General features: G+C 41.2%; 1 protein-coding gene across 1 annotated transcript in view; it reads left to right on the forward strand.

Annotated features, from left to right (window-relative positions):
* Nucleotides 1–5,664, forward strand: part of LOC133762480 (cadherin-related family member 4-like) — a 123,082-nt gene extending 117,418 nt beyond the window's left edge. The window contains exons 21-23 of the mRNA XM_062195476.1: nt 2,138–2,287; nt 5,119–5,203; nt 5,524–5,664. Coding sequence (XP_062051460.1) covers nt 2,138–2,287; nt 5,119–5,203; nt 5,524–5,664 — 376 coding nt within the window. The remainder of the gene's footprint in view (nt 1–2,137; nt 2,288–5,118; nt 5,204–5,523) is intronic.
* Nucleotides 5,665–18,924: the final 13,260 nt, after the last annotated feature.

The following is an 18,924-nucleotide window of genomic DNA, read 5'->3' on the forward strand; positions in this document are numbered from 1 at the left end:
CCTGCTCACGTGTGGTGATTGGCTGATGCCTGGGACAGTGGATCCCATAGGAAGGAACAGTGCAGGGAGCTCTAAAAGGTGAAGGGAAAAGGGGAATCAGGAGCAATAGATAAGGCTGAGGGCAGTAGAAGTGGGAGTTGTTTCTCCTTTGGGTGGGAACTCTAATAGAAGTGAGGCATCAAAGAGTTGGCTTGTTGGTGGAGAGAAGCGTTTCCTTGACTGAGCTTGGAATAGAACATAAATAAAACAAAAACTCAGCAAAAGTTTACCTTCAACTTATTATTTATGGAATACTTTAACATATATATATATATAATTTAAACGGTCACGTTAATTTTTAAAAGAGATTTATTTATTTTGGAAGTCAGAGTTACAGAGAGAGATGGAGGGACAGAGAGAGAGAGAGAGAGAGAGAGAGAGAGAGAGTGATTCCTTCACTGGTTCAGTCACCAGATGACCACAATGGCCAGGACTGGGTCAGAATGATTTAAGATGGTTATGGCCTAGTAGGTTTTGGGGCTCCTTCTCACCGAGTTTGTTGAGCAAATGAACTTGGAAATGTATTCTTGACAGGAATTAACATTTTGTGTTATTTCTTTGTTTTCAAAAATTGATTATTTTCATATTATTTGAAAGACAGAGAGATGGAGCAAGACAGAGAGATGGGGAGGGATCTTCCTTCCTCAAGCCTCTGCCCCACCCCCTTGCCAAATGCCTGGAAAACCTAGGGCTGGACCAGGCAGGAGCCAGGGGCCTAGAACTCCATCTGGGTTTCCTACATGGGAAGGAGGCACGCAAATACTTGAGCCACCACCTGCTTCCTTCCAGAATGTGCATTGGCAGGGACCCGGATGGGAAGTGAGGTAGCCGGGACTCAGAGCTGGCACTCGGCCATGGCATGCAGGTGTCCCCGATGGCAACTTAACAACCCACATCACCAACTGCCTACCTGCTGTCAAGTTTTCTGATGAATGTACCATATGATTACAGCATGTCACTATCAGATCACACAAACTAACCTTAAACTCAATTTAAGAAAATGTGTTTTTCTCTGAGGTGTTGAAATAATATATGAACTTACGGAAACAAAAACATTGAGAAAGGCTTATAATGAGAAGCATTGCTTTCTACCTCAGCCCGTGTTATCCCACCACTCCCCTCAGCCTCAGGACAACCAGATTTGAATCTGAAAATGAATAAACCATAATCCACGTTATATTGACACTGTATAAATCCCTTCACTGAAAAGCTAAATAAGATGGAAGTGTGGCACTGACAAAGATCGAGAGAGCAAAAATGTAGCAAATATAGTGCCCCAACCACCAGAGCTGGACCAGGCTCAAGCCAGGAGCCAGGAGCTTCATCTGGGTCTCCCACATGGATGGCGAGGACCCATACACTTGAGCTATCTTCCAGTGCTTTTCCCAGGCCATTAATAGGGAGCTGGATTGGAAGTGGAGCAGTCAGGACTTAAACTGGTGCCCAAATCTTGTGCTGGCAGTGGCTTTACCTGCTGTGCCACAGACACTAGCTCTGAGGATTAGAGAATTTTCAATCTTTTATAATATCTTTTGGGTGTTCATGTGTGTGTATCTACTGTGTGTATGTTTTTCATCTGGAAGATCTTACATCTTTCAGTGAGAAAGATCTCCAGGGTCTTTGGAGATGGGCTTAGCAGCTGAGGCAGGAATTCCTCAAAAAGATAAACTAAGCATTCAGGAGCACAGGGTCACTATCTAGTTTTTAAGCGAGATTCACGGAAATACATTAGTAGAATGGAGTGATAAGCCAAATTCAATCTGTATTTTAATGATGATTTTAAGGGAGCTAAATGTATTAATCCAAATGCCCACTCCCTTTCCTTGTTCATCTGTTATAAATAATTTGAGATTTGGTTAATTCTTGGTGAACCTAGTGCCAAGGATTGATTCAGGTTTTACTACAGTCAACCAGATTTTTAAAAAGTATATTACCAGTGCTGACTCAATGTTAATTATAAAATTATCTACCCAAAACAATAATTTAAAATATTTCCATTTCTATTACTTTTATTAGTCAACTCTACACTTCCACTATTTAGTGGATTTTCAAGATTTTTATAAATCGGTTAACAAAGTATTTCTTCCTTTTTCTTCAGTGACAGGAATGCACTACTTGCCCAGCTGTCAGACAAGGGAAGTCAAGATGTGGAACAATTAAGAAAAGACAGTGGTTCTGATGAAAGGCGTTCGGCTTTAACCAGCAGGAAGGTCACCAAACCGTTGTCTCACTTGCTTTATTTGAAAAGGTCTTTTAGAACCACAGCTTTAAGCAGTGAAACAGAAGAAATGTTTTCAGCATAAGTGGATACCTTTGCATAACCCAGCACATATTTTGATAGGTCTGCTGGGTGCGATGAAGAAGCGTCTGCTTTTAGTTACAAAATGTACAGGGATGAGCTAATCACCAGCAGAAAAATAAATGGAGCATTCTAATTGTGTTCAGATTGTGATGATATTTTTATTACTAACATTAAATTAAGAGATGTTTAAAATACAAATCATTCATATACAACAACTTATAGAATAAAGATACGAAATAAGAATCATTATTAGAGTACTCAAACTGGATTCACTTCTCTTTTTTAAGGGGCAAGAGCCAATATCTAAGAGGGAAACAATTTCATACCTTTTCAGTGATGGACTTTTCTGATCTATTTTGAGACTATCCCATGTGCTTAATCACAATAGCCCAACACACCACAAAAGCTTTAGAATTCTATTGCAAAATTAGTACTATTTTATGGGAGTAGCAACACTAGAAAAGCAATTCAGCAAAGGTGTACTTCTGCAGGTTTTTCCTAAGAGTATGACCTATGGCAGAGTGTCCAGTCAGGTTCCCTAAAAATAGCAGTTCTCAGGCAGAGGTTTGCGGCAGGAGATTTTCCGAAGGGGGGTTGGGGGGATGACAGAAGGAGGACCTGGTAGGAGTAGAACTGAGACACAATTGCAATGGAGGACTGGCTTGGAGTAAAAGAAGAAGGGTGAAGAAGAGAAACACTGAACAGCAGTTGTGACTGTCAGCCCCGCTGCAGCCACAGCGTCAGCAGAGGTGAGTTTCTGCTTGCTGAAACCACGTGCTGAGCCCGCTCCCACCTTAGGCAGACTCAGCCTTATTCCTCCTACAACAATGGGAACACCCCAAGTAGCTGAGCAAGAGACATGAGAGCAAGACTGGAGGTCAGGGCCACCAAAGAATGCAGCTAATTTGTGCCCTTTGGCACTGCTTATGCTTGATATACAACCCACTTTTTAATTTTTATTTAATAAATATAAATTTCCAAAGTACAACTTTTGGATTATAGCAGCTTTCCCCCCCATAACCTCCCTCCCACCTGCAACCATCCCATCTGCCACTCCTTCTCCCATCCCATTCACATCAAGATGCATTTTCAATTTTATTTTGCTTCCATTGTTGGCTCAACTCAACTTTTGATCTGGTTGGTCAGAGAGCTTGGAGTTCAAGATGGGTAGATTTGGCTAGATGGGCACATAGTAGTCCACTTAGTTTCCAAGACTTTAGGGGCTCCTCACCACCAAAGAGTGTAGGGCTCTCCTTTGTAGATGGCATTGAGTCCTATGGGTTTATATTGTCACTCTGTTTATGGGTGTTCCATGAATGCCCCATGGTGCCTTTCTCACCACAAATTTCTCTAGTGTTATAGAATCCTACTGGGTCACAGGGTCCAGGAAGTGAGGCTGTTTACTTGGCAGCTTAGCCTGTTGTGGAGCCCTTTCCTGCTCTGAGCCCTGTTCAAATCTGTTAGCTTTGAATGTCACCCAGCAAATAGATCAGTGTACTCTTACCACATGTTGTATTTCTATCTTGGTGGGTGGGAAACACAAAGTGAGACCTTTTTTCTTTGCTTTAGACAGAATGTCACAGCATATCCCAAACCATAGGAACATACACAAAAAAATTACTAAGCTGAAAGGAACCTGAATTTATGTAGGGTTCATCTCCCATCCTCTAATTTGCATATGTCTTAACAAGACTTTCCATTTTTTTTGCCAATTTTTGCTCGATGGTGCAGTTAATATGATAGGTAAGTACTATGAAACAATGCAATATCATGTCTAGACAATCACAGTCCTTTTGGACTACATTATGACAGAAGGTGAGAGAATTAACCTGAACATGATCAAAGCCATAACTACACATGACTGCATATTTCTTGAATGTAAACCCATTTCTCATATGGGTAAATACAGTATACTCATTAACTCAATGTCCTTGTACCTTTTTATCCAAGGAAGTGTTGATTTGCTCTAGTAGAGTGACCAAACCTAGCCCAGCAGCTGAAACTGGGGCTACTTCTTGGTTGATTTGAAGTGGTTCCTTCCCACCCACTAGGAATCATCTAATCCTAAATAAGGAAAAACTTTCAATTTAAATGGGGCTCAAAAGGGGACCCCTACCTCCTCCACGTCTTAAGGGCAGCACTAATGCTTGTCACACATTTAATTTATTTGAGAGGAAGAGAGGGAGAGAAAGAGAGGAAGTCCTCACTCTGATTTTCACTGATTCACAACTCAACTGCCCTTAATAGTCAGGGCTGGACCAGGCCAAATCCAGAAGCCAGGAACTCTGTGTTCTCTCACATGGGTGGCAGGGACCCCATTCTTGTGAGCCATCACTGTTACCTCCCAGGATGTGCATTAGCAAAAAGTGGGTATCAGGAGTGAAGGCGGGACTTGAACCCAGGCATTTCAATACAGGATGAGAGTGCTCCAAGTGGCATCTTACCTGCTGTGCCAAATGCTAGTCCCTGATTCTGTTCGGGTGTACCATTTATTTCCAGGAGGGCACCGTTTCAAAGATGAACATTTTGCTAAAGAAATGACGTGTTTTCTACTAAAACTCAGCTGTGTCCTTCCAATTACCCACGACTGCATCTCAGGACCTTGGAAGTGTTCACCAGATATGGCACTGGCTGAGGACACCAGCAATGACCAGAGCTCCATTAATGTTTTCTGGCTTTCCTGAGGCCACGGTACTGCCTCAGCCCTCAGAATCAGGATTAGCGTGAGTCCTGTGTCCACCAGCTCTCAAAAGGTCTGGTGTTTTCCTTTAATCCAGATCATGTGAAGAAGTGGATGGCCTCAGAGTCCCCGGGGAAAAGGCCTATGAGGGGAATTACTGCCGTGGACACGTGCTGAGTGCGGTAGGGGTTTTTCTTCTTCACAAGGACTCAGCTGCTCCCTCAGTTAATGAGTTCTGGGTCTGCAGATTATCTCAGTTCTGAGTACTGGGCGTGGGATCACGACTTTTTATTAGGGTGGCTGCCCTAAAATCTGCAGCTTGTACGTCTCTGAATCCTTTCAGTTGTATGAATTATGACATCCCCTAACTGCCTGCCCATTAATCTTGCACAGGGAACAATGTGTCCCAGTAACAATCTCTGTATCTCTCTGAGCCAGGCCCTTCCAGCTGCTCCTCTGACCACGTTGCTCATTATGGTTGTTCTTGTTTTTGCCTCTTAAGCACAGGGCTTCTTTCATTTCGGTCTCCTATAATCCCCCCACTGAAATCAGTGTGCCCAACTTCAGGAACAGCTCCTACGACCAGCCCTGCAGAAAGCAGCCTCCCAGTGAGGGACAGAGTGGTGCTCCCATGCTTCACTAGTAAATTCTCTCCTGATTTCATAAATGCAGTGTTTGCAAAGGCCTCCTGTGGGGTGCAGCTGGGAGGTGAGTCTTCCGCCCTTAGATAGTACAGCAAGCCTACAGATGCATTCCTGGACAGCCTTGATGGCTTACTAATCATCTGCTGTGAAAATCCAGCACTTGTTCCATGATTTTGCATGGCACTTTCATTTTCTAGGTTTCCAGGAACGTGTTAGCACTGTGTCTTGATGTTGGGGCCAGGGCACTAATCACTGCTGTCCTAGTGATAAAGTCCTGCTTACCCATTTTGTGTGCCAGATCTCCAGATCTGTCAACCTCAGCATCGCCTGGATTGAGTCTTGTGCACATTCTCTCAGCTTCTTGCTGGCACATGCTGGTGAGTTACAGAGCTTCTCTTGTGCACAGAATTTCTCCTTCCATGATGGATTCAGCTCTTCTTGACCAGAGCCTAATTATCAGTATTTGATTCTGAATTATATGAAAACTAAGTTGTAAGGCATTGATTTCAAGCCAATGGCGAGCATCTGAATAATCACAGGGATGCATGGGGCTGCTTGTCTAAACTCTGAGAGCTCGCAAGAATAGTTTCAAGTTTGCCAAGTGTGTCGTTCCAGATTCCCAACTTCACTTCTTCCCAGTCAAGATTCTGAGCTTGGTAGAACAGATTTGCCAGGGTTGAGAATTAAATTTTCATCGGAGCTCCTCTAGCCTTTTATTTATGTGCTGGGTCTGAGTTTGGCTTTTCCTGACCAGTGGCTGCTGGAGATGAGGACTGAGGGTCTCTGAGGAATTGAGCCTTCTTCATAGTGCCTCGTCCATTCTTCCAAAGTGAGTCGTAGGCTCTGGCTGTAATATTCCCTTCCTGCTGTCTTCCTTTCTCCTCTCTGAGGATAGGTGAGAATTACATCAATCGGTGCTTGGATATGTGTTGGTGTTCATTATCCAGGAAAGTCACTCTCAGATTATATGTTTTCCAGACTAATCTCGTAGAGACTATTACTTCACTCAAAGTAAATGTTCAAGAGGAGTCCTCCCTCATTATTGCCAGAGAGCTGAGTATCTCAAGAAAAAGTAAAGTAGATCTTTCTTTGGGGAAATGCCTATTCAATGCTTAGTCCATTATTAAAATCACCTTATTAGCTATTTTGCCATGAGTTTCAAGAGTTCCTTATGTGTTTTCGAGATTACCTCCTTCATAGATATATGATTTCTGATATTTTTCTCCCATTGTATATGTTGTTGTTTTATTTTGTTGATTGGTTTCTTTGCCATGCATAATTTGTTTTAGCTTGACACAGTCCCACTTGTCTGATTTTGCTTGTGCTCTTCAATATCAAGAATGTTTCCCCTGGGACCAGTGTTGTGGCTCTGTGAGTTAAGCCACTGCTTATGACACTGGCAAGCCATGGCTGCACGGCTTCAGATCCAGCTCCTTGCTAATGCATGTGGGGTAGCAGTGGAAGAAAGCACAAAACCTGGTCCCTGACACCCATGTGGGAGACTTAGATAGAGTTTCTGGCTCCTGGCTCAGCCTGGCCAAGGCCATTTGGAGAGTGAACCATGAGACAGAAGATTCTCTCTCTCTCTCTCTCTCTCTCTCTCTCTCTCTCTCTTCCTCCCTCCCTCTCTCTCCCTCTCGCCCTTATTATTCTGCCTTTAAAGTTAATTTTTGAAAAGAAGGTTTCCTGCTGTGTTTTTCTCTAACAATTTCATAGTTTTATATTTTGCATTTAAGGATTTAATGTCTTCTATGTTGACTTTTGTGTATAGTATAAAATATGGGGTGGGAGCTGTTGTGTAGTAGGCAAAGCCTCTGCCTGTGGTGCCAGCATCCCATATGGGCGCCGGTTCAAGTCCTGGCTGCTCCACTTCTGATCCAGCTCTCTGCTTATGGCCTGGGAAAACAGTAGAAGATGGCCCAAGTGTTTGGGCCCCTACAGCAGTGTGGGAAACCCAGAAGAAGTTTCTGGTTCGGATTGACCCAGCTCCGGCTGATGTGGCGGTTTGGGGAGTGAACTGTAACTCTGCCTCTCAAATAAATAAATAAAATCTTTACAAAAAAGGGTCTTGTTTCATTCTTCTGCATGTGAGTGTCCAATTTCCCTATGCCATTTTTTGAAGAGAATAGTGTTTATATATGATACCCTGTTGTGTATGCACCTGTACACATGCGTGAGCTTATTTAGGTCTCTCTATCATGTTTCATTGGCCTGTTCATCTGTCTTTATGTCAGTATCATACTCTCTTAGTTTTTGTGAGTTTGTAATATATTTTGAAATCAGAAAATATGAGGTCTCCAGCCTTATTCTTCCTTAGGACTGTTTTGTTTTTCCAGGTCTTTTGTGATTCCATATGATTTTTAGGGTATTTTTCTTTCTTTGTAAAAAATTCCATTGAGAGTTCAACTGGGGTAATGTTGAATATGTGGATTGATTTATCTGAAATGGTCATAAAGCAGTCTTAAGTTACCCATCCATTAACACAGTATGCTTTTCATTTATTTAGGTTTTCTTCATTTCACAAGTGTTTTATTTCCAAAAATTTTTAAAAATAAAATTGAAAAATCATAACTTGATACATTTATGGATCCAAAGTGAGGCTTTAAAGCATGTCCACAATTTGTAATGCTTAAATTTTTACCATTGTGCAGCACAAATGAGACTCACAGATGACATCTGCCATCTTGTGGCAATAAGAGGAATTTCACCTACAAATCCTTGACACTCTCATTGTTCTTAGTGTGCAAATCTTTTGACTGCCATCCTGGAGAAATTCCTTCTTACTTGAAGCTCAATGGCCTTATTTTTCCTAGACCACTTGCAAAGCACTTTTATTCATAAAACAGCAAAAATAAAGTTAAATGACATTTTCATTAAATCATAGTGTAATACTGAGAAGCCTGGATTTCATTCTTTACCTATACAAACTAAAAGATTATCAGCAAGATCTATTTTGTGACATGAATACACAAGTAGGCTGATACATGAAGCAAAGGAATATGAAAATGAGATATCTGTTCAACACTCTCATTTCAATTCCTTTGTAACTGTTTATGCCCTGTGATGGTGGTGTTCTCACAGGTATATTCTGATCTCCAAGTTTATTGTGTTACATGAAATGCATACCGTTTTTTATATTTCAGTGCTACCTCTATAAAGTGGTTTAAATTTTTTTCACTGCTTTAAATATATACAGTCTAGCCTAGCATCCAAGTTGCTATCATTAAAGTATTGACTAGTACCAAACAGACTAGTACAGCATACAAGGGTACATAAGAAATTTATAGATAATGTTGCTATGCAAAAGTCAACATGAATCTCAAAATTATTTGCATGAAAATACTTATTTTAATTATGTTTTCCCATGAACTTTTTTTTTTTCTTTTTGACAGGCAGAGTGGACAGTGAGAGAGAGAGACAGAGAGAAAGGTCTTCCTTTGCCATTGGTTCACCCTCCAATGGCCACCGTGGCCAGCGTGCTGTGGCCGGCGCACCGCGCTGATCTGAAGGCAGGAGCCAGGTGCTTCTCCTGGTCTCCCATGTGGGTGCAGGGCCCAAGCACTTGGGCCTTCCTCCACTGCACTCCCCGGTCACAGCAGAGAGCTGGCCTGGAAGAGGGGCAACCGGGACAGAATCCGGTGCCCCGACCTGGACTAGAACCCGGTGTGCCGGCGCCGCAAGGCGGAGGATTAGCTTAGTGAGCAGCGGCGCCGGCCTCCATGAACTTTTTAAAGTATGTTGTGCTGAAGTAGGCAGGCATACAGGTTAAAATTGATTGGATTTGTGAACTGGAAGACCATGCCTTCACCACGCCCTTGTGTGACTGACCTCATGCCCCTAACTGATGCCTTTGCCACGCCCCTGTGTGGCCTCATTCCCCTACCTGGCCATACCTGGGTGCCCACCAGCCAATCAGGTTAATTAACCACTCCCCTTTGGAAGTGGATTAAAAGCCGGGACAAGGTGCGGCCCGGCCAGCTCTTTTTCCCTGGCCTCTTGCTAGGAAGGGGGCTTGCTGTAGCCCCGCGCCTCCAGGGCGCATGGCCTTCAGGCCATGTGCTCTAGACTTCCTGGCCTAGATGCTCATCCATCTGGCTGGTTCCTGGTGCTTGGTATGAACCTCTATTCACCTCTATCTCCTAAATAAAGCTCTCACTCTCCTATGCATCTTTCTCACTAAATAAAAGCTTAAAATGTACCATGCTGCCTCATTTATCTGTGCCGGTATTTAGAATTCTTCTCTAAATATTAGGAAAGAACCCTCTTGGGCTTATTAATATAGGGGATTTAGTAATAAGCCTGTGGTGAAATCGGAAGGCACCCCAAATTCCAGTAGCACATGTGGCTCCCCAGATAGCATTTCTAGGGAACTTTAAAGGGCCACATTTCAGTGTAAATTTTAGGGGGTCTTGTCCGATTTCAGTGCTATACTTTGAATATGATTTGCCTTCCCAACATATGCAGATGTTTGAATTCCAAAGTGATCCATGAAAGATCCTACAAGGGGGTAAATGCTTAATCCCAGTGTGGTGACTGGGAGGTGGGCCTAGCGGCAGGGGCCTGAGTCACTGGGGATGTGCCCACAGAATGCGGTTCTTGGGGAGGGCTGGATATAAAAGCCAAGCCAGACCTAGCAGCTCTCTGTGTGGTTCCGAGCTCACCATGCCATCCTTCCTGTGTGCTCATGCCACCACCCATCTCTCATCAGATGCCCGATCAGTGGGGTCACACAGTCTTGGACTGTGCTCCTACAAAATTACAAGCACAGATAAATCTCTCTCTCTCTCTCAACTTAAAAGTAAGATTTATTAGAGTCAAAACCTCCAGCCAGAGCAGAATGGAGGGTGCTCCAAGGGAGGAAAAAAATCCAAAGTGGCTGGTGGTACTGGGGTTTTTAAGCACAATTTTGAAGAAAACAAGCAACTTAACATTCAGTTACAAGGCGAGGACAAAACCCATCAAAAGACCATATTTGCAATCTTTTATCCTATCTGGCTTGCTATGATAAAAAAAGAGCCATCAGAAGGGTGGAATAGGTGACCGGTTTACAATAAACTGTGAGCTCAGGAGGATAGAATCACCATTCCCTTGCTATTCTTACGGCAATACTGGAAGCTTTCAAGGAGTGGGCAGGCAGGCACTTTTGGATCTTGCTAAAGGCAACCTGTTTAGGGGAAGGAAGCATCTTGCAATCCCAGTTTTCTACCAGGGGACCACCCTGACTGCTTGTTAATCCATTTGGTTCCTTACATTCCCCACCCCAGAAGAATGGAACCTAACTTCTGTGAGAGGAGCTGGGGGATGACCACTTTGGCTGCTTCATGCTGAAAAGGGCGCCCTCAAGACAGGGTTCCAGCAGCAGGTGGCTTCCCAAGGGGGACACAGTACTAGCTTGCACAAACTGCTTCCCTCTGAGATTTCATGTGCATGAACATCTAGAATTTCACTGTTTCAAGTCTGGAGAAAAGCAATCTAACAAGCAATTTAAACACACAAGGTCTAAGACAAAGGACAGAGTCACTATTAGAGGACCTAAGAAAGGTGCTGTCTAAATCACGAGCAAGTGTTCCCATTGAGAGGCAAATAGAAACTGACAGAAGGGGCTTGATAATAATCAGGTGGGCTTTAAGTCCTGGCCAGGTATGAGGCTCAGGCCTATTATCTCTTCACATGGGGTACTAGAAGAGATATCACAGGGGAGGTGTGAACCTCCTTAGAGAAGGTGCCCTGTTGACTTCCATTACCTAGCTGGGCTGGGAGGAGAGCTGGCCAGGTGAAGGCAGGTGGCATCTCCAACAAGAAATTTACAGTTCTGCCTGCAATGTTGCTGACTCTATTGGCCATCTCCTCAACAGCGGTGGTTGCTTTTGGAAGCTGGGCTGAGTGAAGGGCTTTTCAGCTTAGAGCCAACAAGTCTGTGGCTCTGACCTGGGAAATCTTTCAACTCCAAGGCAGTTCCGTTTCCAGTAATCTGACTCTTGGCTGACAGAACTTCCAGGGCTCTTCATAAGCTGACTTCTGCTGAAGCCCTGGTTTTCCACATTGAAAACCAATGCAGTGGACTGGCCTGTTGGGTCTCCTTGATGGTGGATCATGGTGCAAAGCAGCCATTAATTGGTCTACCACCTATCTTTACATTGCTTCTGTACCCTAGCTTCCTCCTCCTCCTGGTTCTGTTAAAGCAGACCAGAGGAAACCTGTAAGAGGACGCAAGTCAAGGGGGTGCTCACTCCCATCTCTAATCTTTGATGGCTTAAACTAGAAGTCTATAGTCACAGGCATGTTCTGATAGTGGTTTTTCTGTGAGGTAGAAAATGTCCATGAGGAAACTTATGACCTTGCTTTAAAACTTACGCTCCCTTTGTTTGGTTTGAAAAGGGAGGTTTTGCCTGTTTACTGTGCCCATGGCAAAGTAAATCTAGCTGTGAAATTATAATTTAAGCTCTCTATGCTATTATTACAGAAAAAATGTTAGCCATCCCTTTTATAAGATCTAAAGATCAAATTGTACATCCTGGAGAGTCCCTCAGTATAGAGTCAATTTCCCATTTTAGGGCTGGTGCTGTGGCTTAGCAGGTAAAGCCATTGCCTGCAGTGCCAGCATCCTGTGTGGGTGTTTAGCTGCTACACCACAGTGCCAGCCCCCATTCAGTCATTTTTAAAATCATTTACATGAGACTGGCCCTTAAACTAAGTGCTGTATAAATATTTGCTGACACTTTAATCTCTCACATAAAAACAATATGGAATATCAGTTACATTTGTCAATTTTGAATTTTTATCATTCATTGAAAAGTTCAATGTGAAACAAGTTTCTTAAACAACGTTAATCACATGACATAATTCAAATATTATTTTGCATGTATCTAAATATAGTAAAATTTGAATTATGAGAATTATTAATCTTCGGAAGTGTCATAGAAACAGATCATCACAGCTATAGACTGATCTAGAGCTTAGTATGAACTGCATATAATACCTATATTTTTAACTATTTTAATACTAATACAAAAATGTTTCATTCCCAGAACTCACAACTGAATTGTGTTGTTGAAAATAATTAGTAAATATCCTAGGAGAAGAATAGAAGTCAGGAGAAAATTCATTTGTATTTAAAAGCCCACTTGGATTAAAAGGGAACCTTGAGAGTTTTGAATATCAAAGGTAGGTTTATGAATAACAAGGGGTGCCCACTATAAATTGAAGTCTATAATTAGGGTTTTTCTACAGACCGTAGCTCCTAAAACATTGTTCCCACTGCTCCGGACAAAATGCTAATTCACCGTTTTTGATTCTGTAAAGTCATTCTATGTTCTTCCATCACAGACAAAATTCCCATTGAGGTGATTTTTTTTAGCTAAACTTCTTTAGATTATAAAACATTAATTTGAATCCTATGAAGTTGTCTTTAATTAACAAATTTTGACCTACAGAAAGAGTAGTTGCATGGATTTAATCTACCAATACATATTCATTGTACAAAATTGGGAAAATAAAAATGAACAAATAGAAAAATGCTGTGGTATTGATCTTTTAGTTATCACTAAAATGTAGAAACATAGCTGTAAGACTTCATTTGTTCATATTATAGACTTGAGACTGTCTTATATGCTACTTCTCGTTGTTAACTATCATCTCAATTCTGTGAATTCTCAGTATCTTCCTAGAGGAGACTGAAGGTTTCCAGAGGGCTTTATACATTTACATTCTTGCTAGATGTCCTGCTGGGTGTCTGGGCTGCTTCCAATCTTGTCGCCATTGTCGGTGATGCTTCTAGGCATCACGTTTGCAACAGTACAAATACATAAACAATAATCATACAGATTATTGATCAAATTGCTTTTCTGTGAGGGGATTTCAGAAAGCTCATCTTATTGTCTCCATACCATATGGAATATTGCTGTGACTTGGTAGAATAAGTGATACTGGGGCTTCACTGAGACTTGACTCATAAGTGCTAAATAATTGTCATAATTCTCACTATAATTTCTAAAGAAGGTAAGATTTTGAATATGCCTACAGTTACTGAAATCTTATAACCTTTATGTTTTTAGATTTTAAGATTTATTTTATTCATTTGGAAGGCAGAGTTACAGAGAGAGAGAGCGAGCGAGAGCGAGACCGAGTAAGAGAGATATCTTCCACTTGCTGGTTCACTTCCCAAATGGTGGCAGAGAGAGAGAGAGAGAGAGAGAGAGAGAGAGAGAGAGAGAGAGAGAAAGGGAGAGAGAGAGAGATAAAGAGAGGCAGATATCTTCCATCTGCTGGTTCACTCCCCAAAGGATGCAATAGCCAGGGCTGGGTCAGGCCAAAGCCAGGAGCCAGGAGCTTCCTCCTGGTCTCCCATGTGGGTTCAGGGGTCCAAGCACTTGGGCCATCTCCCTCTGCTTTTCTCAGGTGCATTAGCAGGGACCTGGCTCAGAAGTAAAGCAGCCAGGACTTGTACCACCTGTAGCCCATATGGGATGCAGGGGCTACAGGTTGTAGCTTTAACCATGAAGCCACAACACTGCTGGCTCCAGTTATAACTGTTAAATATACAAAGAGCTAACCAGGATAATTTTCTCTTTCCTATAGTCTGTTTTTAATTATATTAGTTATAATAAAAGACTAATTTATTTCATTTAAATCAAGATGAGTTCCTTTTGTTGTTTAATTATACCTTTAATTGACTTGATTTGCTTAAGCTCCTGTGAGTTTGTGAGAAAGTTCTACTCAAGCTTTTTTCATATGATGTCTTCTCTGACCCTGTTGCTTGCTTGAGTGTTTGGTGCTTACAGAGCACCTCTGACTGCCATATGATAGTGGGCAAGGATATCAGAGTTCCAACATCAACTCCAATGTTACAGTAGATATTGTCATTACCCATTAAAAAGTAATTCACTCTTTATACCACTTTGTGGGAGTATTGAAAGTTAATTAGAAATTATATTCCCCTCTAGCTTTGTGTTTGAGTATCATCCCTTCTTATACCTTAGTTACTCTGGGCAGATATTTGATTGTTATAGAGTTAGTTCCTGACTTGGGCATCTTATTATAGCAAGGCAAAGGCTAGAATCCTTATGTTCCCTGGCATTAGCTCCTTATGTTGGGCCATAGGACCCAGTTTCTGACAGTTTCTCTATCAATGGGGCACAGATTTTTCCTATTGCAAGTGTGAACCCTATGACTCAGTTGAAAATCACATGTAAGATATTTAAGGCACTTCAGCCAATTGTAAAGGAAATCATGACACAGAGTTCCATGTACATGGAGCTGAAAAGCTTTGTAATACCTAACAATAGCCAAGCTCTGGAAACAACCCACATAGGCATCAAGGGATGAGTAGAGGAAGACTAGCTCAGGTGTGGGTATCTGTTGTGGTGGTAGACATCATTTAGGAAGCCCATATCCCATATCAGAGTGCCTGGATTTGAGTATAAGCTCTGCTTGTGATTCCAGATTCCTGCTAATGTATACTATGGAAGGCTCAGCACTTGGGTCCCTGTCACCCATGTGAGAGATGAGAGACTTGGAATGAGCTCTGGGCTCCTGGCTTTGGACTGACCCAGTCTAGCTGTTGTAGGTACATGAAAAGTGAATCAATGGACAAAAGATATTTCTCTCTCCCTCTCTTTCTCCTCCTTACTTCGCTTTTCAAATAAAATTTAAAAATAATAGTAATATTATAAAAAGATAAAATTTGTATGTACATACAATGGGACATTATTCAGACTCTAAAAAATGAGAAAATCTCTATTTGTGACAACATTAACAGACCTACAGGATGTAATGACAAGTGGTACATAAAGACAAATACTGTATGATTTGGTTACTTGGTTTGGAATCTGAAATAGTTAAACTCAAAGAAGCAAATGTTCCCAGATTTGGAAGGAGGGAGAAATGGGAAGGTGATGATGAGAGCAATGAAATTTCTGTAGAAAATGCATCCACAGTGAGTAATGTGTGAGGCCGACTAACCTGGAGCCCAACAACAGCCGTTAGTAACATTAACAACTTATTGAAATCCTAGCATCTGAAAATGTACTGGCATGGGAAGCAGTGGGAGGAGAAGGAGAGGGAAGATGATATAGGAAATGAGGCAGATGGTGAACCATTTGTTAGTCTTGATAAAGGGTCTTCAGGGTTTTCATGTACTCTTCCTGTAAATTTTACTAAGTTTGAAATCTTGCCACTTGCAATAAAAAGGACAAAACTAGGGTATGCAATGTTAAGTGATATTGAAGGGCTAATTGTACCAGTGAATCAAAATAAAAATGCCCTGGGACAGAGCAAACTTTTGAAAAGGAGTCCATTTCTCTCATAATAAAAGACAATGTGCTACCATTTTTCTTTGTGAACAAAATAAAAACGAAACCAAGAAATAAACCCCAAACCACACTCCCCAGTATTAGACAGCAGGATTTTATTGGGGGTGTTGTTAAGATAATTTACTGATAATAAAAAGTTTATTAATAAAATTCAATGATGTGTAGAGGTTTATATGTATTATTGTAGCTAGCTATTGTATCAACAGCCTTAAATACCCATAATGATTGACCCAATAATTTTACTTATCAAAATTCTATTCTATTAAAAGAAATATAAAAAAGTAGCTAATGCATTATACACAAAACTCTATCGTAGCCTTTTTATCTTGGTTAAAAATATTGATAGTTTGTTCAACAATGTTGATAGTCAAATATTGACAGTCATTCACTTTTTGTTACTTTAACTAGAATATCTAAGAGGAGCTTCTTGGGAGGGAAAAAGAAGGTTTATTTCAGCTCACAGTTTAGAGGTTATGATTCAGAATTAGGCAGCCTCATAGTCTGGTACTCAGAGGAGGCTGGTCAAGGTAGGTGAGGGGGAATGAACCCATGGTTAATCAGAGAATAGCTAGGCTGAACTTGAATTCAAATAAGCAATCCTCTGTGGATAAACACCCTCCAAGGGCATGACCCCACTGGTTTGGAAACCCTCCACCAGACCCACACCTCAGATTCCATGATTAGATCAAGACTCTACCTCTTAACCCATCAGCCATCAAAATTGAGTGAACAGAGTTTAGGCATCCACATTAGCACTGGGGAGACAAGTTTACTCAGCCCATAGCATCACTTTGCAAGAAGATAATTTCAACTGAGAATGAGTTCTTTTTTTAAACTTTTATTTAATAAATATAAATTTCCAAAGTACAACTTTTGGATTATAGTGGCTTTTTACCCCATAACCACCATCCCACCCACAGCCATCCCATCTCCCACTCCCCCTCTCCATCCCATTCTTCATCAAGATTCATTTTCAAATATCTTTATATACAGAAGATCAATTTAGTATATACTAAGTAAATATTTCAACAGTTTGCACCCACACAGAAACACAAAGTATAAAATATTGATCAGTACTAGTTATACTGTTAATTCACATAGTACAACACATTAAAAACAGAGATCCTACATGGGGAGTAAGTGCACAGTGATTCCTGTTGTTGATTTAACAATTGACACTTTTATTTATGGCGTCAGTAATCACCCAAGGCTCTTATCATAAGCTGCCAAGGCTATGGAAGTCTCTTGAGTTCGCCAACTCTGATCTTATTTAGACAAGGCCATAGTCAAAGTGGAAGTTCTCTCCTCCCTTCAGAGAAAGGTACCTCCTTCTTTGATGGCCCATTCTTTCTAATGGGATCTCACTCACAGAGATCTTTCATTTAGGTAGTTTTTTTTTTTTTTTGGTTGTTTGTTTGTTTGTTTTTTGACAGAGTGTCTTGGCTTTCCATGCCTAAAGTACTCTCATGGGCTTTTTCGCCAGATCTGAATGCCTTAAGGGCTGATTCTGAGGCCAGAGTGCTGTTTAGGAAATCTGCCACTCTATGAGTCTGCTGTGTATCCCACTTTCCATGTTGGATCGTTCTCTCCTTTTTAGTTCTATCAGTTAGTATTAGCAGACACTAGTCTTGTTTGTGTGATCCCTTTGACTCTTAAACCTATCATTATGATCAATTGTGAAATGAAATGGATCATTTTGACTAGTGAGATGGCATTGGTACATGCCACCTTGATGGGATTGAATTGGAATCCCCTGGCGCATTTCTAACTTTCTCATTAGGGGTAAGTCCAATTGAGCATGTGCTGAACTGTACATCTCTTCCTTCTCTTATTCCCACTCTTATATTTAACAGGGATCACTTTTCAGATAAATTTAAACACCTAAGAATAATTGTGTGTTAATTAATGAGTTCAACCAATGGTATTCAGTAGAACAAATAAATACTGAATGGAATAAAATGGTAAGTTGTTCCTCAATAGTCAGGACAAGGGCTGATCAAGTCAGTTTCTTATAGTGTCCATTTCACTTCAATAGGTTTCCTTTTAGGTGCTCAGTTAGTTGTCACCGATCAGGGAGAATATATGATATTTGTCCCTTTGGGACTGGCTTATTTCACTCAGCATGATGTTTTCCAGATTCCTCCATTTTGTTGCAAATGACTGGACTTTCTTTCTTTCTTTCTTTCTTTCTTTCTTTTTTACTGCTGTATAGTATTCCATAGAGTACATATCCCATAATTTCTTTATCCAGTCTTCTGTTGATGGGCATTTAGGTTGATTCCATGTCTTAACTATTGTGAATTGAGCTGCAATAAACATTGAGGTGCAGAAAGCTCTTTTGTTTGTCAATATAATTTCCTTTGGGTAAATTCCAAGGAGTGGGATGGCTGGGTTGTATGGTAGGGTTATATTTAGGTTTCTGAGGAATCTCCAGACTGACTCCTATAGTGGCTTTACCAGTTTGCATCCCCACCAACAATGGGTTAGTGTTCCTTTTCCCCCACATCCTCGCCAACATCTGTTGTTAGTGGATTTCTGTATGTGAGCCATTCTAACTGGGGTGAGGTGAAACCTCATTGTGGTTTTGATTCGTATTTCCCTGATTGCTGGTGATCCTGAACATTTTTTCATGTGTCTGTTGGCCATATGAATTTCCTCTTTTGAAAAATGTCTATTGAGGTCCTTGACCCATCTCTTAAGTGAGTTGTTTGTTTTGTTGTTGTTGTGTGTTGTGGAGTTTCTTGATCTCTTTGTAGATTCTGGTTATTAATCCTTTATTGGTTGCAAAGTTTGCAAATATTTTTTCCATTCTGTTGGTTGCCTCTTCACTTTTCACTTTCCTCTTTTTTTGTTGTTGTTGTTTTTTGTTTTGTTTTTTTTTTTTTTTTCAGTACAGAAACTTCTCAATTTGATGTAATCCCAATTGTTAATTTTGGCTTTGACTGCCTG

The sequence above is a fragment of the Lepus europaeus genome, chromosome 1 (genome assembly GCF_033115175.1).
Source record: "Lepus europaeus isolate LE1 chromosome 1, mLepTim1.pri, whole genome shotgun sequence".
NCBI classification, from domain to species: domain Eukaryota; kingdom Metazoa; phylum Chordata; class Mammalia; order Lagomorpha; family Leporidae; genus Lepus; species Lepus europaeus.